The sequence below is a fragment of the Anneissia japonica genome, unplaced genomic scaffold, assembly GCF_011630105.1.
Source record: "Anneissia japonica isolate Jap-2015-1 unplaced genomic scaffold, ASM1163010v1 scaffold401_len1656234_cov178, whole genome shotgun sequence".
Lineage (NCBI taxonomy): Eukaryota > Metazoa > Echinodermata > Crinoidea > Comatulida > Comatulidae > Anneissia > Anneissia japonica.
Window position 1 is genome coordinate 1,415,471 of NW_022745982.1, and position 27,283 is coordinate 1,442,753.

The window sequence follows — 27,283 nt, forward strand, 5'->3', positions numbered from 1 at the left end:
CTAAACTACTCCTTTTCCGACAATTTGCACCTTTAACACATTCTCATCTAAGTTTTCAAGAACCTGCAATGATCATGCCGACCTGCTATTCTCAATCGACCGATGGCGAACAACCACCACCACTAATTTCATCTGCTGTTCTGCTGTTATGTAATACTGTACTCACAACATAATAAAAAGCTATGCTCTCTGGACGATTACCGTATCTTTTCCGCCGCAGCACCATTCGTAATTTGTGGTTTCCTGATGTCCTTATTTAATCGTTTTTCATTCAAAATGTGCCTCTTGGATTTAAAAAGTTCTCATAAGAACCCCTCGATTTTCATCTATTTCCATAAGTGCCCCCTCAATTTTCAATCTGTTTTTATAAGCTCCCCGTTCGAATAAGCGCCCCGTTTGAATAAGCGCCCCTCAAAAAGTGCAAAAATATTTTAAGCGCCCGGGCGCTAGATCAACCACTGGTTTTTCCGTTTTTCCTGTGCCGACATTGGCCATTCGCTCAATTGTAACCGGGGGTAGGCCTCCTCCCCCCCCCTTCCTCAACCAACCCTTTGACTAACATCGCTCCCGCATCACTTTAAAACCATGCTCTGCTGTATATAATTTTATCATCCTCATCATCTCATTACAGTACGGTACATCATAATCATCGTCAATTAACACGTTATACAGGCCCCGTGTACATGGTGCACCCTCCCTTCTCCCTCGATCGAAAATAAATAAAAAATATAAATTTAGTGAACAGATTGCAAAAAAGATGTGGTAGAATCGTAACAAAAAAATTTGATTATATAAAATATAGAGGTGAGCAAATTATTGAAGAACTGAAGTGGCACAAAATAGAAAAAATGCATGATTACTATTTAAATTGTCTAATATACAACTAATATACAATTGTATACATGGTACGGTACAGCTCCTGATCGTCTTTCGAATGATGTTGAATTTGTTAAGTATACGCGCGGGGCGAACTCTCTTAATATAGTACAAATAATTTAAGATCTCTGAGCGCGATGTTGGAATAAGTTACCCCAAATTTTGCAAGGGGCTAAAACAATAGATATTTAAAAAAAAAAACCTATTAAAACAATATTGTTAAAGGTTTCATTCAAGACTTACTGGTACTACGGCGTGGATAAGTGATCGAATTCTTAACTTGTTTTTATATTTCTATCGATTTTTAATACATTTTAAAATTTTAATCAAATTTCAAAACACACTGTTAGACATTTTTTAAATGAATTACTTTTTGGTATTTTAGTGTAATATTAAATATTGTCTTCATTATTTTGTTTTAATAATTTTTAATATCTGTTTGGTGTTTTAATCGGGACCATATGGTAGATCAATTTTAGTATGCTCTGTCAATTTTACTATTGTACATTTACTTTCATTGAATAGGCCTATGTATCCTGAATAAATATGTTGAATAATAAAAAAAAAAAAAAAGTCTACATTTCAACAGCCGAAAATCTCTGATAAAAATTTGATAAGAGCAATAATAAAGCTTAAATTAAAAGGGAATAATCTTAAATGTTTACATTTCAAACAGTAATCCAGAACCACTATGGTACATAAAATACCATATGCTGCGATCAAACTGGCTCTTTTCCCTTCTTGAGCTCGCCAGGGGCCCTCGCCAGGATTTGCCCGACGGGGAGTCCGAGGTCCCCGATGGGTGTGGTCGAACGTCGTTTAAAATGTTATTGGTCCAGGGGGCGAAACCCCCGAGTTTTACAACTTAGGGCTTCCAAAGGCTTATTTAGGCCTAATCGATTTTAGAGTCTATGTAGAAAATATGTATATATTTTTTTTCCTCACCGACGAATTGTGGTTTTTTTTCCCCGACGGAGGGGGGGGGGGACTCTCCCCGACTAGAACCCCAAAATCCCATGTTTTGATCATGATTCGCGTCCGAATGGAGAGCGGATGACGACCCAATCCTCGCTGGTGCCGTAGTGAATTCAGCCCTGGGGCCCATGAATTTGATCATTTCAAGGCCTATTATTTTAAAGTTACTGTACACCTATGTAGGCCTGGGCTTCATCACTAATAATTAATAGGCCTAAATGGTGCCTTTAATTAAGGATTTCTTGGTCACTACTCAGTATCTGCAGGTCTCTACAGTTATTAAGTGAAAACTCAGATGTTTGTTTGAAGCCTTATTGTGGCAGTTGGGGAAACAGGAGGGGGGTGGGGTCAAAGGTATAATATTCCCGATTAGTAGTTTATGACCAGGTGTGATACCCTCCCCATCCCACACACCCCCAATATAGAAAGCAATACGACTTATCTTAACGGAACGGAATATAATTAGGCCTAAACGCGTGTTTGAAACTAAAATATAGGCCTATAAGCATTTTCATTATGATGGTTTTATTTATTACAACCATATTCTTTTACCATCAATACACATGCAAAGAATTATTACTGTAGTTTTTTGGTTTTTTTTTTTTTTTGGTTTTTTTTTTTTTGGGGGGGGGGGTTTTTTTCCAGAATTTAGAATGAACCAATGAGGCCCTTTTTATGGTAAAACGATCTATCTTAAATTTTCTTTCTCTGTGAGTTGGGACTATTATGTGTTTAATTAACTCAGAACCAGTGTGTAACCAGCGGGAACAGGAGGAACAATCCCCCTGTGGAAAATATTTTCCCTCTACCCCTGGGAAAATTGAGAAAGGGGAAAGGGAAAGAAGATGCCCTTTTAACCCCTGAAAGTGCCTATGTCCAACATCAGACATGTATCACTCACAACTATTTCGCTCTAAAACGCTGTGGACATTTTTTGAAGTGGAGAAGAAGGTGCAGAGTGTTGTGCTACCTGATCAATGATATTTTCCTTTTTATTCTTGTCTTTTTTTCTCTTCTATTTTTCTTTTTCCTTTTCTTTTCTTTCCCCTTCTTTCTCTTTTCCTCCTTCTCAATCTCTCTTTCTTCCTTTCCGTCTACAGCCCGGTAAAAGCCATCATATGGGCTGCGCCTGCCCCCCCCCCTCCCCGGCCACCTGTTACGCGTGACTGGTATACTTTTACATACTATGATGGAGGTTATTGACTATAATCAAATATAGGCCAATTGTGTAAGTAATAGGCCTATAATGGATATTACTGTAACATTAATGTGCTCAATAGGGCCTATTTAATTTGAAGCTGTTTTAAAAACTAAAAAAAAAAAAAAGAGGAAAAAATTGCTTAAAATGTCCTATATTGGGCTCATGTTTGCTTATGTGCTACCGTGATTTGTCACACTTAGGCCTATGGTAAATAAAAGTTTCCAATTTTCAAAATTATTATAATTAATCTTAGACGTTAGAATTTTAGTGATTTCAAATTTAATTACTAGCCATGGAATGATTGTTTCAATTTCTGTTTTCACTGTCTTCCGACTAATGTGCGTGAGAATCTTAGTTTAAATGTTAAATATTTTTATAAAGATTTGAAAGTTTATTTTAAGGGCTGATTTTGATATACAGTATATACATATATTTATTGTGTTTATTGTCTCCGTCTTTTCTTCGGTATGCACTTGATACGGTTGATTTACTTCTCTTTTTTGATTCCCTGTCTCTCCGTCATTTTTTGTGAATCGTTATGTGAATCGTATTCGAGACGAATAAATGAAATGAAAAAGAGTCCACACCACCTCAGCCCCACCATAGTTGGGGGACTGGGTTGAAATCTTAGGCCTAGTTCAATACTATGGATGGATTATGTGGCCAGATTTAGTTTCATTTATTTTCATATCAACAATACAATATTTGTATAAATACCATTTGTGGGGGGGGGGGAAGTGCCGGATTAACCATTAGGCAAATAAGGCACAAGCCTTGTGGGCCAGGCGAAAATGATGGGCCATCAAAAGTTGGACTGCAATATTATTTACACTCTATTTTCCGGTTAGGCCAGAAAACTCGGAAACTGGGGTTTTTACATTTCGTAATTATTACCATGGGGTCCATTCAATTAACATGTTTGGGCCCGGTTCCAAAATGTGCCTTGAGGCCAGACGATGCTTAATCCGGCACTGGGGGGTGGGGGATGCGATCGAACCGTCTGCACCCGCCCCAGCGAACATTATAGGTTTCTCTCTCCTTTGTAGGTTCCGATAAACAAGAGCAGACTGTGACCTGACCATTATTATGTGTCACAAGAAAACAAACAAAACAAAAAAAAACAGAGGTTGCAGCTGCTCGCGGGAAGGAGGAGCACGTACTTGAGTTCTTTTCCGTCGTACACTTTTTTAGGCCTATAAGCGTTGTAACATTTTAAACATCGAGAAATATGAAACATACTGGTCTTTTTAAATGTCACGAAGATATTCATTTGACAGACATACATTAGTAGCCATGGTACGCTGTTAATTATGTGTAAGCTAGGCCAGGCCTGTGTAAGTATGCTTGCAGTTTTTTTTTTTGAGTGAAGTAACTGATGCCCCTTTGTTCGCGGGGTGTGTTGAACAGAACATCGTTCGTTTCTTTCTCTAGTAGGGCCTAGGATGCGCGGCCTAGGAAACAGGGAAATTTTAATGTTTCTTTCTTTATTACCGTATGCGTTATTGTAATTCATTAGTTTTTCTCCAATATGTGTTATTATTGAACAGCAAAAGTTTGTGTTTTTAGGACGATGTGATGGTAAACCTGAATAAATGTAAATATAATACTTGAATCTGAGTGAGACTAGCTAGGAGGACTAGGCCTAGGCCTCCTACCTAGAGAGCCTAATAAGAGGAATAAAAGATAGCCACTCACTTATTTACTCACAGACGTCCTAGACTTGGTTACCTGCTGTCAGCACAGTTATAGCATAATACATATAGGGCCTAAATAAATAATACTGTGTAATTTATATACATGATTGTCAGTATTATTTTATTGTGGTAATTTCAAGGTAACATTGTTCACTTCTTTCTACTGATTACTCTATCTGTCACTGGAGTATTGAAGTTGCCAAATTTTTACATAGTGAAAGAAATAGTAAATAATTACATAAATGATCAACATTATTGTGTTAAAATATATTTTTCCTTTTTGATAAAAGTATGCTTTTTATGCCAAAATTTTTACATTTTTTGAAAATATTTAAATCACTTTTCATGTATAATATTACCTTAATTTTTTTTATTAGGGCCCAACAATAATTATAATGACCTATTTATTAAATTTACATCTTTGCATTTTGTAGAGAATGCGATAAAGTTGCACCATCATGGCCACAACATCTAAGAATACCTACACAGCCAGTTTATCTGTTGATTTTCTGGCGATGCCTCTTCACCATGAAACCGTCGCCACGTCAACCCCACCTAAAGTGATCAACCTTAATGAAGATAATATTAGAATTGACTTTTCCGATGATCCTGATGGTAATGATAATTTACTAAACATTGGTACAGGCGATCAGAATATGGACCGAGCAATCGCTGCGGATACCATGATAGAGGGCACTGTTGATGAGTCTCAGATTGTAGAAGATTCGCAAATGAATGAAGCGCAAACTGATATGGCAAACACGGCATCTCAGCCTAGCTATCTGCTCTTCAGCATCCCAAACCCATCGCAAACACCTCTGCTTGACATGCCTGTGTATGTTCTAAGCAATCACTTAGCAAAGGACAACATAGATGCAAATGTTGTGCTGGAGCAACAGAAGAAGAGTGTTGATCACATGGTCCACCTACAGGAACTGGCTCATGCCAACCTCATCTCGGCTACACAGGAGAGTATAGCCAGAACTTTTGGAATGGAAGTGCCTGATGATAAAAAAGGTTTGTCAAGTAACAGACTTACAGTTACTTTTATTTATTTCTTGTATTGTGCTTTTTCTTGCAGTAACAAAGTGTTAACCATGAACATAACAGGATAATATATTATTTTATATAGGAAATTTACAAGAGTAAAGCCATGTATAATAGACATACATACATTTTGCAGTTTAATTTCAAAATGCTCAATAATAGTAAAATACTGTAAGCATCACTCTTTTGACAAGAAATTAAAAATCTATCTAATAAAGGCCATATTTAGCCAGGGTGGTCTGTCCAGAAAACAATTATTCTGACTAATTGATGTACAATAAATTTTCACAGGGTTTTCCAGATTAATGATAATCATAATTTATTAATTTATATTGCACAAATTTCATTAAGATATGTTGAAATGCGCATTACAATACAATAGACAAGGATACAATGCTAAAATTAAGGGGAGCTAAAATTATATTATATAATTATTAATTATAATGAATATATATGTTTTGTGTTGAGATAAAATGAAACATCATTGAGATATACACTTTATATTTCAATAAAATTTAGAAAGGGTCAAACTTTCCTTTTCATACACTGCTACATTAGCTGGTAATAAATTTAAGGATTTTTGTACTGTAGTAATATATCTGTATATAATTATCAGTGAAATTTAAAATACTGTATGTATTTGCAATTCTTATCTCCCTTGAAGTTGATAAATTATTTAGAGAGCAGCTTAGCTCAGTTAGCTTAACTGGTGGTAGCCACTGTGTGTACGCTGAACCGTGGAGATCGCTGCTCTCCTGTTTCTTCAGCTGGATGGCTGAAGTGTAAGTTACGATAGTGCACTGTATGATGAGACAGATGAGATGTTTAAGCCGTTGGTCCTGTGCACATTAAAGAACACTGTACACTCTTTGGAAAAGAGTAGGGGATTGTCTCCCGGTGTACTGCTCAATCACCACCAGAAGGCCCCACTAGAAATAAGTCTTCTTCAGACTTTCATGTGTTATCCTTAGTGTTTACACCGAATAAATCCAATCCAATCCTAGTCTTTCCAAATGAGAAATTTAGTATTTTAATTGAATTTTTGAGATTTATTTCTATTGTAAAACAGACGGTATATGTTTCATTAAGAAATATTTTGTTTTGGAATTAATTAAAAGTGATTTAATGTATCTTTTTTCTTTATTGCAGTGCGGAAGCTCTACATATGTAAGGAGTGTGGTAGGGGTTTCAAATCTTCTACCAACCGCAAATACCATATGGAACTGCATAAGGGGAATAAGGTGTTGAAATGCACATTTCCGGGCTGTGAGCGTAGGTTCTCATGGCCCACGCATCTCCAGTACCATCTAAAAACACATACGTATGTAACTATTGAATATAATTTTAATGAATTAATAAGTTGGAATAAATTTTGTTTATGGCCAAAGAAGTTAGATATAGATAGAAGCAATCAGATTCCAGTTTTCCCAATAAGAAATTCTGATAATTATCCGGTCAGTAACAGTTGGAGGAAATCCACACTCTGTTTTTTGAATAGTGTACAGAGCCATTATGTACACAGAACCATTGCTTGCTTGGCATCCCTTTCGAATGATTGATAGGATGACGTTCAATTAAAGTAAAGCGTTAAAAGTATCTTATTCTAGAACACAAGCTGAGCTTGGCATGTTAGGTTTGAACCTGGAAACTCTTACTGCAAATCTTGATCTTAAAATGTGCTCTCTCTATTTCATAATATTATTAAATACCACAATGCCAATTTATGTTTATATATTTTACCTTCTGCTCTAAATACATTGCAAAAATCATGCATACTTAGGAAAAAATGTTTCATTTCCTGAATTGTTTTTATCTAAATTTTGTGTCAGATCTACTTGCTAATTTAATGTAATTTTAAATTATTTAATATTTGTTTTCTTTCCATTTTTAGTAATAATAGGCAATATGTTTGTGATGTACCAAACTGCGCAAAGGCATTCTTCACAGAGCAACGGCTTGTAGTACATAGACGTACACACACTGGTATACGGCCGTTTTCATGTACTGAGAAGGGATGCAATAAAAGCTTCACTACAGCTGGAAACTTGCGCAACCACATCAGGACACATACAGGTAAGTTTAATTGGTGTCGTTGGTGCGTTTCAGATAATAAAAAGACAAATAGCAGTTTTATCATCATGCTGTAGCCAGTGGCGGACTCAAGATGTTGGTGGGGGGGGGGGGGTTGGTTGCAGCCGGCTCAGAGCCCCTAAGCTTTTCAAAATTATTTTCAAAAATGGAGACAATTACATTCAAAGTTCAGTCTGAGAGGGCCATTTCCAGTCATATAGAGGTACCATAATCATAAATTTTCTTACCTCAGCTCCAGCCATGGTGGTCTAGACTCTTATCTGTGAAATTCCCTCCCTGTTCCCCTCTATTTCAAATTCCTGGATCTGCCACTGGATACCTCTATGTGTTTCACATTATTTCCAGGGTTATTCGATCCAACATGTATGGAACATGTACTCAACTCCCTGGGAAGAATTCTATAATGTTTCAGCAGCTAATAAGGGCATTGGCATTTGAACACCAGATATGCCTTACCCAAAGACACAAGTGAAATGCACAGTGAAGGCTCAAAAACTTGACATCAATGTTTTAAGCGCACTAAATGCAACCGTTAGCCAATCACTCACTAAAGATGAATGCAAGTGTTGTGTTCTCTTAAATGTGTGCTAGCCCCACAGATTCATGTTTTAGTTGCATGCACAGCCAATAAAAGAATCTAGATCTCAGAATGTTTACACTTCATACTGGTTTTGAGGGAAGGCTTACCATAGAACAGATAGTCATCTGTTGATTATTGGTGGCATGAGCATTGTGGTATGGCAGTCTCCATAGGAATTAATTTTTGTTTTTGTTTCTTGTGACTTAAAAGTGCCTTGAGATGGTTTTTTTTCTATATATATGACCATTGTCCATTAAATTGTTGGTGGGCCTCTGGCTTAAAATATTGTGTTTAAAGGTGTTAGGTTATGCTGAGATAACATGTCTTGTTTTTTTAAATGCAAGGTGAGAAGCCATACGTCTGTAATGTCGCTGGATGCTTGGTGCAGTTTACTGAGCGATCAAGTCTCAGGAAACACATGTTAACCCATACTGGCAAGTAGTTTTCTTCACTATTCACTGGAATTCACTATTCCAGTGAATAGTGGACCCTTTGGAAACCATTATACAATATCAAAACCATATTGTTAGCTGGGAAAGCTTAATAAATGCCGACTTGAAATACTTCTGGCTTGTATGATCTCTGATACTCTGGAGAACATTGTAAATATATCGACGAATATCAATTTTTCTTTTTTAAATGCGGACCTTCTCCAGTTTTTTGGTGGTTTGCCATAACCACTTAAACCCCCCCCCCCCACGCCAAGGGCCTGGAGTCTCTTGGAAAACCAGCACAAATCCCATACTACCATGAGTAACAAAAATTTTCCAAAAACTTACTCATCTTTATCTTCACCTTTTCCGATTTTTGTATAAATGAACATTCTAAGATTTTGAGAGCTGGTTGTCAAAAAAAAAAAAAATAGGAAGAGCTGATAAGATAGAAATTTTTAAATAATTAGAATGTTCATTTTTTACAAAATTAAAATGTCTTAAAAATAAAAAAAAATAAAAAAAAATTTGAATACCAAGACGCAATTCAAACTCACGACCTTTGGTTCCTTAAAAAACATCATTAACCGACCGCGCCATCCATACATTGTATCCTGTTTGTGGTAATGGCTGTAATGTACAGTCCTTTGCTGAAACCCCAACTTCCAATCCAACTTAAAAAAGGGCCATTAATGTTTATTGAAATTCACCACAAGAACAACAACAATAAGAAGTGAGATTCAGCTGAGTGTTTCTAGAGCTTCACATCTGAGCTAATTATAATAATAAATATAATTGCCCCTAATGGCTGCCCGAACAAAAAAGATCTATTAAGCAGTCAGCACAAAAAAGATCTATCAATCAGCTGGGTATTCGTAGAGCTCCTCAACCGAGCTAAATTTTTCGGCAAGGGGCTTCCTGACCACTGCTGGGGAGGTGGTCCCTTAATATGTGGTCCTATTTAGAACTTCACTGTAATTCTATTTCTTTTTACATTAATTGTATAATGTGAAGTCTTACGGTCAACTATGCTGCATCCCTATTGTTAATGATTTTTTTTTTTTTTTTTTTTTCAGGGGAAAAACCATACAAGTGTGAGGTTTGTGAGAAAATGTTTACACAAATTGGAAGTAGGAACACTCACATGAAACGCAAGCATGCCAACACAGACATCAACTCACCTTTAAACCTGGTTGACAAGACACTTATCGGTGAAAACCTTGTCCAATTACAGGATCATATTCCATATACAAGTAAATCATATTATTATTCATTTTTTTAATAGAATAAAGATATATTTTATACACGATAGGTGTTAATCAAGATTGATCAAATAGTTAATCACAGCGGCGGCGCTAGGATTTCCCCAACAGCAACGCACCCAACAGGCAGGGCTAGAGTTGTATCAAGCTGGGGGAAGGGTTTGAAGGGGGTATTCCCCTCCCCTCCCCAATGAGAAAAATTTGTTTAAAATAACAAGCTACAGGGCATCTGTATCCCTGATGAATCCCTTCTAACTTCCCTGATTGGGGGGGAGAGGCCAAAGCCTCCCCTCATCTATAAACATTGTCATCATGTGTGGCATTCACAAGTTCATCAGCGGTAGGCCTAGCATTGACTTCATTATTTAACGGAATTCAATGCCGATGAGTATCACCATGTGAAGCAAAATAAAATTACAGTAAGTGTGATATTAAGAAAGCTTGTTTAACCAGATCTCCCAAAGTATCTTCTTCCAACTTGGGACAATATCTGTTTACTGTTCTTTTCATTGCCAACTTGGTTCCCAACAGTGTTTTGTATTTACAAGTTTTCACCACTGTCACATATCACTTGATAAAGCTGTGATTGTGTTTGAAGCCTGTAACATGAAAAACAAGTCTGCCAACAATAAACCCCACACTTTAAATGGTTCAACTGTTTAATGCCCATGGGCTCTTGGATGGTGAAACCCAAGACCCCAACGAAAAGGGGGCCCCAAGTTCTTCTTACTACTGCCCAGCATAGTAAAATTCTGTAGAGCCTTGATTAGTCGTCCATGAAATTAGGTAGAGAGATTACCCACCCCTCGAAGTCTTCGAGGGGTGAGTAAAAATACTTTCTTGACACACAAAGGCCCTCAACATGTTCATGACCCCCGGGCCCCATGAATAGTTGTTACGGCATGACTAATTATTTTTTAACATGCAGGTTTGAGCCATGGAACGGTGTCGGCCTCGAATGCTGCAGTGGTTGTTTTGTCGGAGCCTCACACTAGCGTGACCCTCACTAATACCAGACATCTTCACCATCAGGCAGTCTCTCGAGAAGATATGGTGTATGGGAATGACCTTCTGCAGTCCGAACTGGACCAAAACATTTCGCACAACATTCATGTTAGTGGTGACATGGTTGGAACTCATGAGCTACCGGGTGTACATGGGATGCTGCCCTCGCAAAAGGGCATTGTGGGAGTAGATACGATGATACATGGAAATAGATCGGATGATGGTAGCAACGAAGACAATGAGGAAAGTCTAAGGAATGCGTCACGGGAGATGTACTGCCCGTGATTGGCCTGCTTAAGCGCAGTGAACACTCAAATTTTATGTGACAAATTTGTGTGATGTGCCCATATATGGTATGATGATATCATATTACACCCAAATATGGGCATAAATTGGGGACAGAGCATTTAATGTAAAGCTGTGCATGATTAACTGGTCTCGTGGCAGATCAATAAATAAACTTGCCCTCTTGTGAGTGGTTATGCTGTAGTCATATAGATGGTGGCTCTAAATTAGAGCTACAGTACTTTATGTTAGTGCTTCATTCAGGTGCAATAAGTACAGCTGAACAGAAATTATTATGAATAAATAATATGTGAAGATAAAATGATACTTATATTGTATGTATGAGTTTATGGTTGTTGATGTAATGCATTCATCCATTTAGAGTGATTTACTGTATTTTTTACAGGAAAATTATAATACTGTAAATACTTGTATAGTGCAACAATATGCTGGAAGACAGTATGCACAAACAGGACTACAGTACATTGATTCTAAAATATTCATTGAATTAAAAAAACAAAAAAAGAAAAAGGTTTTACATCCATTGTAAGTGGCTTAATTGAGTATTTTAGGTGCATCACTTTTGAAGTACAATCTGCAACATCACGCCACTCTGAATCTTCGGGAATTTGGGCGGTGTCTCATCATATATGGATCCACAACAACTGGCAACATTCCAGAGAGTATAGTACAGTATTGCTAATGATGCAGCAGTGCATCTGTATACTGTTGTTCACCAAGATGATGATTTCCAGGTTTTTAAACAATAACATTCAATGCCACACCCTACTATACTGTAGGTAGGCAATTTATTCTGGGTGGAGACAAATAAAAACATAAGATTCAAAGTCCCAAGCTCAAGGTTGAGAGCCCAAATTGTGACCCCCGACAGCTCCTACTTGATAGAGAACCCTTGCTATTGGGGAATAGTGGTGGCACCAGGGTGGGGTGAACCTGCCCTTTGGTCCCCCCACCCTCCTTTTGGAAAGCAAAAAAAAAGAGATCGTCCAAAATGCCTCAGGTCATATCCTTAGCGCCTAGAAAACAAAAATTTCCCAGGGGAATGCCTGGACCCCCAGGGTAGTGTTGTCTATTGATCATCACCTTTTCGGATATTTCTGGATCCGCCCCTGGGCTTACGAAAAATGTTCATCCTCTGGTTTCATTAAAATATGTAATGCATGCTTGAAGTGTATTGAAAGACATGGACTGAATTAAGGTATCGAGTATTTTTAATTCCTACAGCATACCCGTTGTTGAGCACAAACAAATCACTTACTGTAGTACATTAATTTAATTTAGCCTTGTTTTCAATAAACTGCTACCGCTTGCAACCTCATCGCAATCACTCCTGAATTCGACAGACCAATCAGTATCACCAAGTCTTGTCCACAGGGGCGGCGCCAAGAATTCCCCGGCGGCGGGTTCAAGCTCCCTGACAAGGGGTCCACACCCTCCCCCATCAGGGAAAAATTAAATTTGTTGGGGGGAATAATACAAATGTGGTAATTATTAACCATGCATGTCCTCCTGTCTGGGGTACTAACCCCCTGTTGGGGTTGGATCGCAATAGTATTCAACATATCGCACATACGGCAGCAATGCTTGCACTAAACAATTTTCAATCCCCAAGGCACGAATTGTACATTTGGCACTCAAGATTTAATTTTTCCATGACGGCCTTGCTGGAAGTTCCTAACAGGGGGAACATGCAAGGCCCAAACAGGGGTCCTTACCCCCACCTCTCCTTGTCTATCTTCAGACCATTCCTTTTTCTCTGGTAGAAAATGGTAAATGTATATTAATGTGTACAGTACAGTATATGCGGCATACTGGTTTGCATGGAAATTTCCCAATACTGTATTATAATTATGTACAGTACTGTATTTGTGAACATTTTATACTGTATTAAGGGATTGTCACAATTAACATTTTCACAAGTGCACATAATGTAATGATTTTGCAAAACCAATCTGTGTTTTGTAATGTACTACAGCATACAGTACAGTACTTGGTTACTTAAAAATGCATAATGTTAATGGTTGCATTATAATTGGGCCATAAAAATCTGTTACCTGTACTGTATTTGAAATATTGCATGTTATTTTTAATCAACATTTTCATGCACATGTTAAGTGTACAAATTCGTCTACCCCACCCTTAGTATATGGTTTGTACACTAGTGAAAATGATTAACTGTGAATGACCCCTTAAGGAAAGGAATGCATTGCAACTTGTGTGCAGGTACGTCTGATCAACAAATGTCTTCCAAGTAGTAGCATCTCCAATCATAGCGGTATTCCAATGCATAATAATTGATAGCTTGTTCGAAAATATTTTATTTTATTTGTTTTGTTAATGGTTCAGCAGTTAATCCATAGATCATATCTCTCATTCATTTCTGAACATTCTCAACTTGCTCACTGCAACTGAAACAGACATCTTAATAAAACGCAGACAACAAAGTACTTTTTTGCGCCAATTGTTTTTGACATTTATTATTCCAAATCAAAATAGTTTTCAAATACAATACAGAATGTATTTTTTTTTTTTTTGATTTGGATGCTAGGATATGCTGCGAGCCGGACACCCAACCCTAACTCCTTGGCGCCAATAATATTTTATAGGAGGGGGAGGTGCGATTTCCCAATGCTCTGACCAGCCAAGGTGTTGTCTCACCCCCTAGCATCCTTTTTTTATTTTACAGCCTAACAGTAACTAAGACAGGCGCCTATAAGGCCCCACAAAAGTGGGGTCCGCACTTCCTCCCTAAATTACAGAATAATTTTTCTAAATATTATGGTTGCATATTTTCAGTGAAAAAAAAAGCATTTGACTGTATGTACTGTACATGTTTATGAATTACATTTAAGTTTATATTTTAAATATCCGATAAAAAAAAAATTATTAAAAAACACGTCTTTCAAATACAACACAAATTATGAGCATTCTATACACAATAGCACAATATTAATTCACATTTTTATCAACCAGATTTTAAATGTAAAAAAACTTTAATGAAAGCAGTGCATAAATTAACTTTAAATTAAATTTAAAGATGTTAGTACTGTACTGGAATAATGTAATAATTTAATGATATAGGGTTATTTTTAAATCTATGTTCAATTTTAAAGATATATTTTCAACATTTTATATACATTAAATAGCTGCACAATACAAATTTCACAGATTTTTTTGGTACAATGCAAGGCCTTTGACAAAAGTTAAAAATCAGTTTTTTATAAACCATATTTTGCAGTTCAGCATTAATAAAATGCTTTAAACCGATCACTATTACTTCACATTTAAGGCTAAAGACTTTGTATTACAGAACATAGCAATTATTTCTAGCAATTCAAAGCTGGCATTAGTATTTAAAAATTAATTCTGTACAAAACATTTCTTTGATATAAATAAATAATAAATTTATCAGTACTGTAATAAGATTTAAAAATATAGACACTGCAATTACTACAGTATTCCTATTCTTTAAATGTTTTTTGAAGTTTGGTTGTATTCTGTAGCAAGCATGATTAATTTGTATTTAAAAATGACATGAATACGAACAAATAGCAGTACTAAATGCAGTACATATATTTTCTTATTCAATGATTAACTGGATTATATTTAAGTGTAATATTACACCTGTTTTATGCAAGCTAGTTGCTAACATTATCATTAAGTTGCATTACATCTTAATAGTTTATTTTCCAATCACTTTCACTTTCTAAATTTTCTTTAAAATCTAATATTAGTTTATATAAATTCTCTTTTCAATAGCTAGCTTTAAATACTTGAAACTTCTTTAGTTCCTAGTTTAATCCCGTTTATTTACACACATCCTTTACCATAAAATGCTAAAACTTGAAATAAAGTTATTTAATTGAAGCATAACTAAAAAAAGCACAATAGGTTTAATTTAAATTACGTTGTATTAATTTTTTTCAATAGCTAGCTTTCAATACTTAAATTTAATTTTAAACTTTAAATATTGGCGTGCTAAATGGAGCTAAATAGTAGATTATTAATTTTGGGGTTTTGTATCCAAAGAATGTCATAAACAAAAAATGTTACAAGAACTTATTGTTCAAAGATTGCTTTTTGTTTCCCTAAGTACAAGATTTAATTTTTTTGACATTAAAACTATACTTAATTAGGGTACATTCAATATTAACTTTACTATTTTTTTTCATTCTCAATGGACTTTACTATTTTTTTCTCAATTCTCAATGGACAACAGTTTTATGTAGTAAATTTTAAAAAATATATATATACGTCATAATCATTAACGTTTGTTACATTTTTACTTTTTGCATACAAAATATTTTCAAACCCTTTCAATCAAGATATATCTTTTTTTTTTTTAAATTATCGATATATAGCGTATATTACAGTAGGTTAAATCGAAATTTTCTACACAACCTTTTATATTAGGTTACATATAGAACTTATATTTTTCGTTTTTAAAACAAAAATTCCCCATTCTGGATTTTTTTTAAAATTCTGTTTTGATTAGGATTAACATTATTACTGGATTTTTTTAAAAATCTGTTCTGATTAGGATTAACATTATTACTCTATTAATTTGTATTTTTTGAAAATTAATAAATTATTATTGAATTAACTTTCACATAACCACAATTACTAATTATTATTATTTCTAATCTGTAAAGAATAATGTTTATATAATATATTAATATTACAAAATAATATTAAGGTACTGTACGATATTATTTCCCGCATTTAACTTTTTCAAACTTTTAATTAAAAAAGAAAAAAATAAAAATTTTCTACACAGCCTTTTATTTTAGGTTGCATACAGAACTTTTTGTTTTTGAAAAAAAATTCCACATTCTGGATTTCTTTTAAAAAATCAGTTGTGATTGGGATTAGCATTAATACTGTAATTTTAATTACATTAAAATTAATAAATTATTATTGAATTAACTTTTACATACCGCAATTTTTAATTATTAAAATCAATTATTTATTTGAAATCCATAATCTGGAAAGAATAATGTTTATATAATATATTAATATTATAAAATAATATTAAGGTACTGTACGATATTCATTTCTCACATTTAACTTTTTCGAGCTTTAAGTGTTTAATTTTTAAAAAAATCTAAAATATAGCAATTTATGCTTTTAAACCAATTAATTCTTTAGCCATAATGGCATCGAAATCTTGTATTTTTACCAAAATAAATACTATATCAGCAAACACTTACAGAATTATACCTTAAAAAATACAAATATTTACAATTTACTTTGCAATAAAAAAAAGAAAAAACACCACAAAATTAATTATTATACAATGAGTTTTAGTCTACTTGATCTATAAAATATGACTTTAAAAAAAAATCAATATTTACAACAGAAAGAAAACCCTTGTATTCGATCTATACAATGTAAAACTTTTAAAAAATTGTATCAATATTTTCAACAAAAAACCACCTATTTTATTTTGTTTTAACTGATGTACACAAACGTAGCAAATCCAAACGTAGCAAATCCAAAAAAAAAAAAAAAAGCATTTCCACCTAACGTCTAGAACAAATTAATTTCTAGTTTTAAAACAAATATTTCCTAAAATTAGTAACTGTTAAGTGATAAATACACAAAACTTAGGCAGTGGCAATTCAAATTAAGAGTTGGGTACAAATAGGATGGCAACTTCCTCAAGAAATACATTTTCTGCATACAATACGAGATTTTTAAATTTATGAATTTTTTATCAAATTATTATTACATAATTATATTGTTTATAGAATTTTATTTTTATTTTCCAATCGATATATAAACAAAAGATGCCAGATACAAATTGTGGCATTTAAACCAAGAGTTAGTACAAAATGTCTTGCTCAAAAATTACATTTTCTGCATACAATTTTAGGTTTTTACCATTTATAAAATTGAATTTTTTCACTTTCTGAAAGATATAAACAAGATGCCAGAAAAAAAAAACAGTGGCGATTCAAAATCATGTGTAGGGTACGAAGATGATGGCAACTTCTTAAATTACATTTTCTGCATGGGATTTTAAATTTTTAAATTTAATCAATTTTTAATCATATTTTTATTACAATTATATTGTTTAATTCTGATCGATATAAGCAAAAGATGGCAACAACAAAAACAGTGGTGATTCAAAGCAAGAGAATGGTACAAAAAGGATGGTCGCTTTCTCAAGTACTACATTTTCTGAATACGATTTTAGATTTTTTAGTTTAATTTTAAATCATGTAAATTATTATTACATATATTGTTTATAAAATGGAAGTCTTTTACTTTCTAATCGATATAAACCAAAGATGCAAACAATAAATTACTGTCACAGAACTAGCACAAAGCAATTCATGCATTTTTAGTTTTTTTTATACTAATGAATTTTATGTGTGCAATTATTTTTTTAAATTTTGGTTAGTATGTTTTGTTCTTCAATTAAGACAATTAAAAGAAATCATTACCCTTCCTACTTTACAAGGAATTACTGGACAAAATGAATTTTACATCCATTAACAAATTATGAAAACTCATTTACAATATTTTCATTTTTAAAATGTAGTTGCATAATTATATACATGAAATATTTTAACAGTGGTGTGATTCAACCCATGAGTTGGGTATATAATGTGGTTGCTCCTGAAGATGTTGCTCCCTGCTATTGAATGGTGAACTAGTAACAATGGCTCCCTGTAGATGATCGTCCCGCCTTAACTGAATATCAACCGATAACAATGGTGCCGCATAGATGTTGGTCCCGCCTTAATTGTATATCAACCAGAAATGATGGTTCCCTGAAGTTGGTCCTGCCTTAACTATCAATCAGTAATTATAATGCCTGAAGATGGTGGTCCCTCCTTAACCTGCATGATGTACTAGGTCCCTGCTTGGTTTTCCTACAAACGACAAAGCTTGTTCCTTCATAGCCCTTGTGCTCACACCTCCCACTGGAATCCCTGGTCTTTGAATACCTTCCCCACTTAAACACCTATCACATTCTTCCTAGAAGAACACACCTGGAATGTACCCGTTAGAATGCCCCTACAGTGATGTCAAGATTAGTTGTCTTCACGCACTTCCACTAACACCAATCCACCCATATGGCAAATCTGAAACTTAAGCTATGTTACGAGAAAAAAAAAGAAGAGAACACACAGAAACCATTTTGCAAGCCACAAAAACTGATTAAAGTAGAGACAATATTTTTCAAATTTACTATAAATTAAGTCACTCACGGTGCCTAATTACCACAACTGGCTTACAGTTTCTTGAAACCACACCTCTCTAGAAAGCAAAGCTGGCTTGGGGAAATTGCTTGGAAGTTTTCCATTACTCTTGTGGGGATCTCATGCCAAAAGATGGTGGTCCCTCCTTAACCTGCATGATGTACTAGGTCCCTGGCTGGTTTTTCTACACACAAGAAGCTTGTTCCTTCATATCTGATGCTTACACAACCCATTGGTATCCCTGGCCTTAGAATGATATCTTAAAACACATCTTTCCCACTTTAACACCTATCACATTCTTCCTAGTTGGGATGTACTCGTTAGGATGCACCTACAGTGTTGTCAAGATCAGATGTCGTCATGCATCACCATTAACACCAATTCACCCATATCGAAAATCTGAAACTTAAGCTATGTTACGAAAGAAAAAAAAAAAAAAACACCACAGAAAAATACAACTTTCTAAACCACAGCAGATTACTATAGAAAGAATAGAAAAATTAACTATGTTATTTATTTAGTCACTGTGCCTAAGCAATAATTACCACAACTGGCTTACTGTTTCTGGAAGCTGAAACTGTCTCTAGAAAGCACTTAGAAATTTTCAAAACTGGCTTGGTTGGGGAAATTGCTTGCAAGTTTTCCATAACTCTTGGCAGGGATCTCATGCCCCAGATGGTGGTCCCTCCTTAAACTGCATGATGTACTAAGTCCCTGCTTCGTTTTCCTACACACGAGAAGCTTATTTATATTCAAGATCACACCTCCCACTGCTATCACTGGTCTTGGTCGGAATGATATCTTTCCCACATTCTTCCTAGCAGAACACACTTGGGATGTACCTGTTGGGATGCCCCTACAGTGTTGTCAAGATCAGATGTCTTCATGCATCTTAACACCAATCCACCCATATGGCAAATCTGAAACTTAAGCTATGTTACAAGAAAAAACACCATTTTGTAACCATAAAAATAGGTAAATGTTTAAAAGTTTTTTCTTTTTTTAAAATCAATTTTGTAATTTAGTCACTCACTGTGCCTGGATCATTACCAATAACTTGCTTACTTTTACTTTTTCCGGAAGCTACACTCATCTCTGGGAGGCACATGAAATTATTGAAAAGGCAGAATTCCTCACAACTTGCTCAGGGACTTCCTTTACTGTTCTATCAAAACCTATCTTGATCCACACCATTAATCTTCATCCTAGTACTACTGTACTAATGCTTGTTGATCAAATACACCCACCATAACTGACTGGCAAATGGCCTGAAAGAAGTTCTTGGGAGGGGAAAACACAAAAGCAAGGCATGTTGCAAATACCAAGGCATATTTTAAGTTCATACAAAATACTTTATCTTGAATACTATTAACAAGTGCTGCTAAACCATCTTCTGATTTGACTTCTTATAGTGGCCTACATTTAACGTCTGATAGTTGACATTGCTTATTGCTTTACTACAATTATGTTGCAGGTAGAAGTAGACGTATTATTGGTTCACAATTAAGTCCCGATTTCCTATGGTAAAGGCCAACATTCTTCCTACTTGCTACCAATTTCTTGTCAATTTGAGGGATTCCCTTTCAAGATTCCATCCAAACTACATTCAATTCTATTTTCTCAATGCTTCATCCTAAACTTTTGGCTTCTACTTCTTAGTTCTTAGTATGAAAATCAAATTAATACACAGTTCAGATTCCTTCAAAACAACCTTCCATATTCAAGGCACAACACGCGATCACTTCACATGCCTAGCACACATCAATATATGCCCAACAATAAACTCCGAACCATTACCAGTAGTTAAGCTCACCAAGTCCATGAAGGTCACACAGATGACAAATGACTCACAAGAATTGCATTCGTATTAGAAGGTATAGTAAGTTTCTGAAAAGCGAATAGAAATATGATTGCGCCCCAGCCCCCTTGAATTTTCATGCACTTAGGTAATTTTATCTTGCTTTAACGTTGACAAATCAAATGCTTTCAATATTAATCCATGCGAAAAAAAGAATTTGTTTAGCGTTGAATGGTTATTACAAACGATCATACCTGTTAGAAAGCTATGGAGATACCTGTGATAAAGAAACATGGTGGTGCTAACCAAACACTGAATCTACAGCAATGCTGTGACGACGGCACAAAGCAAATTGTATTATAGTGGATTGTCCAACATAGTCAAGTGTTATCTGTAAATACAGAAAGAAAAAAAACCCCTCCCCATACACCTAATGTACATCTAATTCAATCAATATTTAGTACAGTGCGAATGTAGTATTACAGTTTTGTTATCTAAAGCAATAAACCAAGGTTGAGGGTTATATTTATGGAAAGAACACGCAAATGATACATTCTTGCATAACAGAATACTAGTAAAAACTCTAAGCCTTTGCAAAACAGGCCATTGAGAAAGAAATATAGTAATCAGCCAATACAATTGATTTTAATTGAGATTTAACAGCCATACAATAAAACAGTAGACATTTAAACTAAAACAAGTGAGCAACTCACAGTTTATACTTATGTTAGTGTGTGATAGTGATGGAGCATCAAATGCACATGTGCTTGGCTTAGGAGTAAATGCAATGTGGTGATTATATGGCAACAGCAGGTTGGATGACACTTCGCTAGTGCAGGCAACACCAACCTAGAGGTTAAAAAAAAACCAGAAAAATCCATCCCCGTACCCAACCCCCATGCTAGATTTTCAAAATGCATAAATAAAAGCTAATTCAAACACTATTTTACAGTAATATATATTTCATGAAATCCCCAAGAATATATTTCAACAAAATTCTAAATACTTTGTACAGTATAAAAATTAGACTTTAAATTACACAGAATTATGCGCTCATCTGGAAACAATCGGCCTGGTATACTACACAGTACTACTTTTATTTACTTTGGATCTATATCTGAAGATAAACACTAAGAAACACACAAACCGCAAAAGGTTCTTCAAACAAGCAATGTTATGTTTAAAGTACAGGGAACACAAGGGAAAACAATTTTTGATACAGAACAAAGACTGACATGGTTTGATGTAACGTAACTCACAGTTTGAGCTTGTTTTACAATGGATGCAAGATCACCAAGTACTTGATTGCGACCAAGGAGGAGTATACTTAACTTGAAGCAGTAGATCAGATATACTTGTACCTACATAGCAAAATGAAAGGGAAAAACCCAACCCTATCTTTCAACATCCAACCCTTAACAGAAACTGTATAAAAAAAAACCCATTTACAATACAACCTGAAAATTTTATTCAGAAAAATCCTTGAATAATTATAAAGTACAGTAATCATTCATGCAACAGAATATTCTGAAAATACCTGTTTTACATCTTTTACTTTTTAGCATCCACGTTTTTCATGAAGACATTGCTAGCAAAATATGAAACTAATTTGAATAAGAATAAAATATTCTTCTGCCATCCTTCAGAGGTACATTCTCTTCAAGAAATTTACTTTGTTCTGAGGAGAAAATCAGAAAAACAAGCGCAACACCCAAAAAGCATGTATTGATTACAATTTACTACTTCAACCAAGATTTAGTTTTTGAAGTTTTTTTACGATTGTGGACTAAAGTTGTTTATCACTATTTTACACTACTAAATGGATTACACAATAAAATATATTTTCAATGATGGTAGTCTGAACAATTGACTCACAGTTTTGACTAATAAGATTTCCGAGCATCTAACGCACCGCTTTATATAAAATTTAGTTTTCAGATATGTCTTCTGATCTTGTTTCTTTTGCAGATCCAACAGAGTATATGGTAACCTATATGTAAAAGATTTTCAACAGAAAGAATGAGAGTAACCCACCCCACATCAATAAGCCCACAAGATACTTGTAAATCTTCACTTTGTAAAACTGAAATGTCTTGCCATACACAACCTTTATTCAAGGAGGACTTGTCCCACATTTAATGAAATCTTGCACGCAAAGATTGAGACGAGGTTTTCAAAACCTGTACAAAACACGACTTCTAGCTTGCACTTTTATGTACCACCATTCAGAAATAGTAGCCTATGAGTGTTCTTGGGGTCCTAGGAGACCAAAACGGGTTACTGTATTCAATTTTATAGAGGCTTACTTGGAATGCAGATTACTTGTATGCTTGGGAAGTACTTCCATTGTATTAGATAATGTGGCTCTTTGATACTTGCAGCTAATTTGGAAATGCACCTCTTCAACAACCTAAATTGTGGAATCAAAAAATAGAGAACCGACCCTGCTTCCCAGTAACCAACCCTATATTGTAAAAGTATTATATGATGTTTAACCCAATAGTTTAGTTTTTTTTTGGAAAAATGTGTAACCTACTGATTTTGCTATATTTTCGAACCTTCAAAGTAAACCATACAGTATTGCTCTCAGTCTTCAGTACGAACATGATATTGTATTTACAGATCTTCATTTCTCGCGGGAAATTTGGTTAAACAGTAGCCTTGACTTCATTAACCTAAATAGTGAATTGAAAAACAAAGAACCAACCCTGTTTCCCAACAGCCAACCCGATATTGGTTAGTTATCAATGTTCTGCTACCCAAATCCTATATATTCTCTTACTGTAGAAAGAGTAACCTACTTAGCTCGACTCTACCAGGACTTGCGAATCCTTGCAATGGAAACCTTATTCTCAATTCTCGGCAGAAGCACTACGGGATGTATTCACACTGATCTTCAATTCTAGCGGGTAACTTGGTAAAGCAGAGGTCTACTTCAATCAACCTAAATTTTTGGAATTAAAAAAAAGGAAAACAACCCTGCTTCCCAACAGCCAACCCCATATTGGTTAAGATATTTAAGAATCTTGTACCCAAATTATTGATTTTTTGTTGCTCAGTATAAATTTTAACCTACTGATTTCAACCTTCAACCAGGACTTGAGAAGTTGCAAAACTTTTTAACAAATCTTGCCAGGAACACACCATCACATTTACAGATCTTCAAATACTGCGGCTAATTCGGAAATACAGCTACTTAACTTCATCCTAAATTGTGGAATTAAAAAAAATTGAGAACCAACCCCTTCTTCCCAACTGCCAACCCAATATTGGTTAAAAAGTATAAACAATGAAATACCCAAAAATCTAGATTTTTTTCTGTAAAAATGCAATACCGATTTAAACTTTACTAACGTAAACCATACCGTTTTCAAATAGCGGCAGGATCACTATTGTATTCACAGATCTTCAATTCTCGCGATAACTTGCTAAAGCAGTAGACTCGACTTCTAATGCAATTAGTACTGTTCTCCTGAAAGTAATCTCAAGAAAAAAACCTCCCAAAACACAAACTCCCTCTACAATATTACTGTATATACAAGGTCACAATTCATGCAACAATGTTTATATACCTTTGTTATCTTGAAGTCAAGATCCTAGATATGAATCAACTAGTACTGTATTGACTTGCTGAGCAAGTGTACACGTCCGCGATTTTCAAAACCTGTACAAAATGGGGGATATAAAAAAACGAATGTTCCTCTTGCATACTCCATTTCAACACCACCATAACCTGAGAAAAATAAGCTAATACAAAACACATCCGCAAAAGTAAAAGAAACAATAGGACAGAGTGCCTTAATTTTCGTTTTCGTTCAGAACTATTTTAATATTCCTTTATGACATTATTTACGACCACAGCAGTGTATATTAATTTTAATAAATTACTGATTTACGTTGTGGGTTACTATGCCTATGATTAGCCGCGGGAAAACCATTTTAGTTATGCATTATCGTCAGGAAATTTAACCAAAGAGAAAAAAAACCAAATACTCAGATGGAAAAGAATGGCCAGAAGGTTTGAAGCGACAGTCATTACAACCTGCTTAGGATTGGTGAAACTGTTTAGGCTTGCTGAAACTGTTTAAGATTGGTGAACTTGTTTAGGATTGGTAACCAGTTTAAGATTGGTGAACCTGTTTAAGATTGGTAACCAGTTCAATCTCTCCTGACATGACCTGCATGAATCTCACTAAAAAGGCTACTCTTGCAGCTACACTTGGCAATATTCTCCACAGGTAGAACATTCTATATAAAGACAAACAAAATTTTGCCTCCCACCCTCCAAACAAGAAAAACTTGCATTCAATATACAATTATTATATATACTATATACTAGTTTTGTAGGATTTAATTAGATATATTAAACAGAGCATTTTAAAAGTATTAGAATCGCTTACCATTACTACTGTATTTAAAAACTATGATTTATATACTTTCCAATTTAGGGAATATACCAAAATTTCTTCTTGAATTACTAGAATTCAGCGTCACAGGATTCAGTTGGATCTCAATGCGCTTACAAAAACTCAAATCTGCCACAAAATTCTTGTAAGAATATCTACAAGGCAAAACAAAGAAATTATACACCCACCCACCCACCTTATCTTAACTCTATCGATAAAGTATATAGAATAATTATTATCATGTTATTTTAACTTCAGGTTTTTTTAATCACTTAAATTTTTTTTGTTACTAAAATTACAGTTTATTGCTAAATTATATCGGTTTTAGGTTACTTAGCTTCCTTATTACTTTAAGTTTATGAAATCCTCTTTTCTCATCCTCGCCACTGGTATTTGAATTTCCTAGACAAAAAAAGCAAAGATTATCCATAGTAACAGGTTACCGAAAATAGGTATTGCTGTATTTTCATAAATAAAGGGGAAAAACAACCTTCCACAAAAATTACACAAATATTTAGTAACCAATAAAAACATACGTACTGTGGGCCTACATATTTTCTCTTTTTATTATATTTTTGGCGAATTAACTCAACAATTTATGTAACAACCCTATTGTATTTTATGATGGAATTCAATTCATTTTGAAAGCTTTATGTCGTTCACTGTAGTTAACCAAAAAACAACCTTCCACAAAAATTACACAAATATTTAGTAACTAATAAAACATGCGTACTGTGGGCCTACATATTTTCTCTTTACTTTTGGAATCGGTACTATTTTTGGCGAATTAACACAACAATTTATGTAATAACCCTATTGTATTTTATCATGGAATTCAATTCATTTTGAAAGCTTTTTGTCGTACACTGTAGTTAACCAAAAAAAAAAAATCAGAAAAACAGTTTACTAAATTGAAGTTCACTAAAATCACTACTGCTGTATAAACTATTACCCATAGCATTGATTGAACAATCACAAATAAACCAATAAATTAAATTAAATGATTTGCAAAAAATAATTTGGACCAAGTAACAATTACTTATTGATTGAAAGCCAAGTTCAAATATTTCCCCAACATTGGATTTTTTTATTTACTAAAATCAATTCTGGTTAGTTAGAAAGTATGACAATAAGTAAATTAAAATGGAAATATTTGTTTTATTTTAATTAATTTTGTAGTGTACACATTTAGGCTAGTAGTTATTCATAAAATTTTTAAACGGTGATAAAGCAACTAGGGCCTAGGCCTAATGACTGACCAAAAAAGCCAGCAAATATAATAACAGAAAACAATCAAACGACAAATTCATGAAATCACGTGCAATAAATACCTGATATTTTAGTAAACGTTGATTTCTTCTTAGCAACAAAATTCAAGTCCCTTTTACTCTTTACTTTTCTTCAACAAAATAACCAATCGACATTTCTTGACAGTTTCTCACAAAGATTTTCTCTACATAATGCCAATATATTACCGCTCAAACGCACAGTTGTCCTACAGGCTACATTACTATTTCAAGAGCCAATGAAATAAAGCAAAACTGGCCTGCTGTTATTGGCAAAGCCAAGCGACACACAGATTTTGAGAATCTCCATCGAACTAAAAACAGTCAAATTACTGCCCTAACACTAATTATTAACGAACTTCTTGCTTAGTATTGAATATTTAAATAAAAATTATTAGAATTTAATGCAGAATTAAGCCCTAGCAAGTACAAGCTCACAGTTTTAGGTGACACTCCAGAAATAACGAACCAAGAAACACAACCAAAGGAGCACAACAACCAGCAAAAACCTGACAAAGCCGATGACGCACTATCTTTTATACTAGCGTCAGCCCTATTACGACCATATTCATCAGCACCACATAAAATAGTTCACCGCATGTTGACCACACTCAATTAAAATTCGCAAATTCTCAATTCACCTTTACAAACTTGGTCAATTCAACTCAATCAGCTTATAAGGGATTATAAAAATTGCATTAATTGCTGTAATCACAGGCGTAAATTGTACAAATATAATGGCATGGCAACGCCTTGCGAATTAATACGAGATTGTGTGACGTGTGCAAAGAGATCTGATTTTCTAGAACGTGTTGTCTCCGTTTGGTGTGATGTCACAGTTTGTAAACATTGCATTAGGCACGTTACAAAATAGAGGGAAATCTATTACGTCATGATTTCGCAATAGCTTTAATCACTAAAAAAAATTATGACCATGTCCATTATTATTATCAGTATATATATGTTTATTATTAATTAATAAAATTATACTTTATTGATCCTGTCTGTACTGTATTTGTTTACTTTTTATCAATTATTAATCTATTATTACCTGTATTTCTATAAATATTGCTTTTTTTAAATTTATTTTTTGCTGTTGTTTAGCATTTTTTCC

The 27,283-nt window shown here is 34.4% G+C and overlaps 1 protein-coding gene and 1 long non-coding RNA gene across 2 annotated transcripts; one reads left to right on the forward strand and one right to left on the reverse strand.

Annotated features, from left to right (window-relative positions):
• The first annotated feature begins 4,172 nt into the window (after positions 1-4,172).
• LOC117120151 (zinc finger protein 410-like) lies at positions 4,173-11,930 on the forward strand. The gene is made up of 7 exons (XM_033265174.1): positions 4,173-4,386; positions 5,181-5,763; positions 6,943-7,114; positions 7,685-7,866; positions 8,809-8,898; positions 9,972-10,148; positions 11,086-11,930. Exons 2-7 carry the CDS (start codon positions 5,205-5,207, stop codon positions 11,445-11,447), a joined length of 1,542 nt encoding a protein of 513 aa, XP_033121065.1. The 5' UTR covers positions 4,173-4,386; positions 5,181-5,204; the 3' UTR covers positions 11,448-11,930.
• A 1,983-nt stretch (positions 11,931-13,913) lies between these two features.
• On the reverse strand, positions 13,914-26,688 carry LOC117120089. The gene is made up of 2 exons (XR_004447292.1): positions 26,215-26,688; positions 13,914-25,285 (listed from the first exon to the last, which is right to left on the reverse strand). It is a non-coding gene; the product is annotated as an uncharacterized LOC117120089 (long non-coding RNA).
• Positions 26,689-27,283: the final 595 nt, after the last annotated feature.